Below are 2,687 nucleotides of genomic sequence, written 5' to 3'. Positions count from 1 at the left end.
GGAAACTGAAAGAAGCCCGTCGTATATATATATGTATATATATATGTGTGTGTATATGTTTGTGTGTCTGTGTTTGTCCCCCCAACATCGCTTGACAACCGATGCTGGTGTGTTTGCATCCCCGTAACGTAGCGGTTCGGCAAAAGAGACCGATAGAATAAGTACTAGGCTTCCAAAGAATAAGTCCTAGGGTCGATTTGCTCGACTAAAGGCAGTGCTCCAGCATGGCCGCAGTCAAATAACTGAAACAAGTAAAAGAGTAAAAGAGATATATATTGCCGGTGGCATGTAAGAGCACCCACTACACTCTCGGAGTGGTTGGCGTTAGGAAGGGCATCCAGCTGTAGAAACTCTGCCAGATCAGATTGGAGCCTGGTGCAGCCTTCTGGCTTGCCAGTCCTCAGTCAAATCGTCCAACCCGTGCTAGCATGGAAAGCGGACGTTAAACGAGGATGATGATGATGATGATGATATATATATATATATATATGTATATATGAATAACTTTGTCTGCTTGCAGCTGGTGCAATGAAAGCCCTGAATGGCAAAGGAATTGTACACAGAGACTTGAAGCCCCAAAACATTCTATTGTGCCAGGGGTCAAAACCAAATCCACAACCTTCGGAGATGAAATTAAAAATTGGTAAGTTAACTAACCCGCTCTGTCTATCTGTGTGTCCGTCTGATTTCTACACTCTGCTCTCCACCAACTTTCTACACCAGTTACTTTGGTATCTATCTGTCTGTCTGTCTCTGTCTACTTCCGTCTATCTGTCCCTCTGTCTATCTGTCTCTCTAGCTATCTCACTCTGTCCATTTATCTCTCTTTCTGTCTGTCCACACACACGTGTGTATGTGTGTGTGTATATAAATATGGCGTTGGAAAACCCCTTTTGGATAGGAAAATTCAAAGGCTACTGTGGGACCCACACGTACATCAATTACATACATGTGTGCTTCGAGATCCACTATTCCAAAAAAGAATTATTTCATGTCCCCATGGAAGTTTGTAAAATTCTGATGACATTAACAATATATAACAGTTATAACAGTCCAACAATGGCTTAACTGGCCAAAACTTTGAAGTCACTGTCAACAATATTCTCATTTAAGAATAATAAATTTCTACTCTACAAAAGTATAAAGTAACCCATCAGATTAATGTAAAATTGTTTTTATTATAATTGAACACAAAAACAAACGTGTGTGTATGTATGTATATATGTGTATGTATATTTAATGCTCTGTGTGTCCAGTATGTTAATACCAACTTAACTGTTGTTGTACAGATGGAGTCAGTAGTTTTTTTCTTTATTTCTTTAATTATTAATTATTAATTTTTTGAAATATATTTATTTCCAGCTGATTTTGGCTTTGCTAGATTTCTTCAAGATGGCGTTATGGCTGCAACACTGTGTGGTTCACCAATGTACATGGTGAGTACTCACTGTTGAATATTGTGTCTTTGGTATGATTCTTGTCCCCTGTCTTATCATTAGTGTTTATTTATCTACCTGTCTCTCTATCTACCTGTCTATGTATCTGTCTGTCTATCTATGTCTATCTATTTTTCTATATCTGTCTATCTATCTATATATCTATCTATCTATCTATCTATGTACATACGTATGTATGTACATATGTATGTATGTACAATCACTAGAGATCCCTGGCCTGGCAGTGCTATTGGGAAGCATTGCCTGTTTGGGATAAGTTCCACAGGCATGATTCGAGATACACCGGAACAACTTGCCTGAGATGCGGTCAGAGCGATGAAACCGTTCTGCATGCATTCATGCAGTGCCCAACCATTTCAGACCTGTGGGCTTATGTTGAACAGCTGCTGTCACATGTAGGACGAATTTAGTTATTGGCCAAGTCTATCATGAATATTGTCCCACCGCCTTCCTTTAACCGGGAAGGTAAGGCAGTTTTCATTGTGCTGGTGGCTGTAGTGAAAGAATGTGTGCGGTGGACTTGTGCGAAAGGTTTAGAGACAAACACTTTCCTCTCTGGCCAATTGTGCATCAACTTTTTCAAGTACCACTTGGAGAGAATAGAGAGGGAAGTTTTGTCTCATGAAAGTTTCAATAAAAGGTGGGTGAATGTAGCAAAGATGGTATGCATAAATGATGAAACCACTTTAAGCATGATTCTGTAAATCCAAAAGAGAGAGAGAGAGAGCGCTTTGCCCTCATGTATTACTTTCCCTACCTGAGGCTACCATGGTCTTTTCCATAGGCTTTTCTTTCCACAGATAAACCTAATCTGTTTTACATTTTTACCCCGTCTTATTTTGCTGTTTACATGTCCCAAAAGCTTTTGATCTCTTTTAATCGTTTTCTTTTTTTGTTTCAAAAAGAAAAGTTCTACTTTGTATTGTCCCCTCTGTGTTCGGCCCTGCGTGGCTAATAAAGAAAGATATCTATCTATGTCTGTCTGTCCATCTATCAATCTGTCTGTCTGTCTATTTATCTATTTATTTATATATCTGTCTATTTATCTGTCTGTCTATCTGTCTCTGTCTGCCTGTCTCCCTATCTGTCTGCCTGTCTCCCTCTCTGTCTGCCTGTCTCCCTATCTGTCTGCCTGTCTCCCTCTCTGTCTGCCTGTCTCCCTCTCTGTCTCCCTGTCTCCCTCTCTGTCTGCCTGTCTCCCTCTCTGTCTGCCTGTCTCCCTCTCTGTCT

The 2,687-nt window shown here is 40.2% G+C and overlaps 1 protein-coding gene across 1 annotated transcript in view; it reads left to right on the top strand.

The window, feature by feature from the left end:
* LOC106876056 (serine/threonine-protein kinase ULK2) overlaps window positions 1–2,687 on the top strand; it is a 50,276-nt gene that overhangs the window by 6,658 nt on the left and 40,931 nt on the right. The window contains exons 5-6 of the mRNA XM_052966770.1: window positions 521–643; window positions 1,363–1,436. Coding sequence (XP_052822730.1) covers window positions 521–643; window positions 1,363–1,436 — 197 coding nt within the window. The remainder of the gene's footprint in view (window positions 1–520; window positions 644–1,362; window positions 1,437–2,687) is intronic.

Source organism: Octopus bimaculoides, chromosome 3 (assembly GCF_001194135.2).
Source record: "Octopus bimaculoides isolate UCB-OBI-ISO-001 chromosome 3, ASM119413v2, whole genome shotgun sequence".
NCBI lineage: Eukaryota > Metazoa > Mollusca > Cephalopoda > Octopoda > Octopodidae > Octopus > Octopus bimaculoides.
This window is presented reverse-complemented; position numbering and strand designations above follow the sequence as displayed.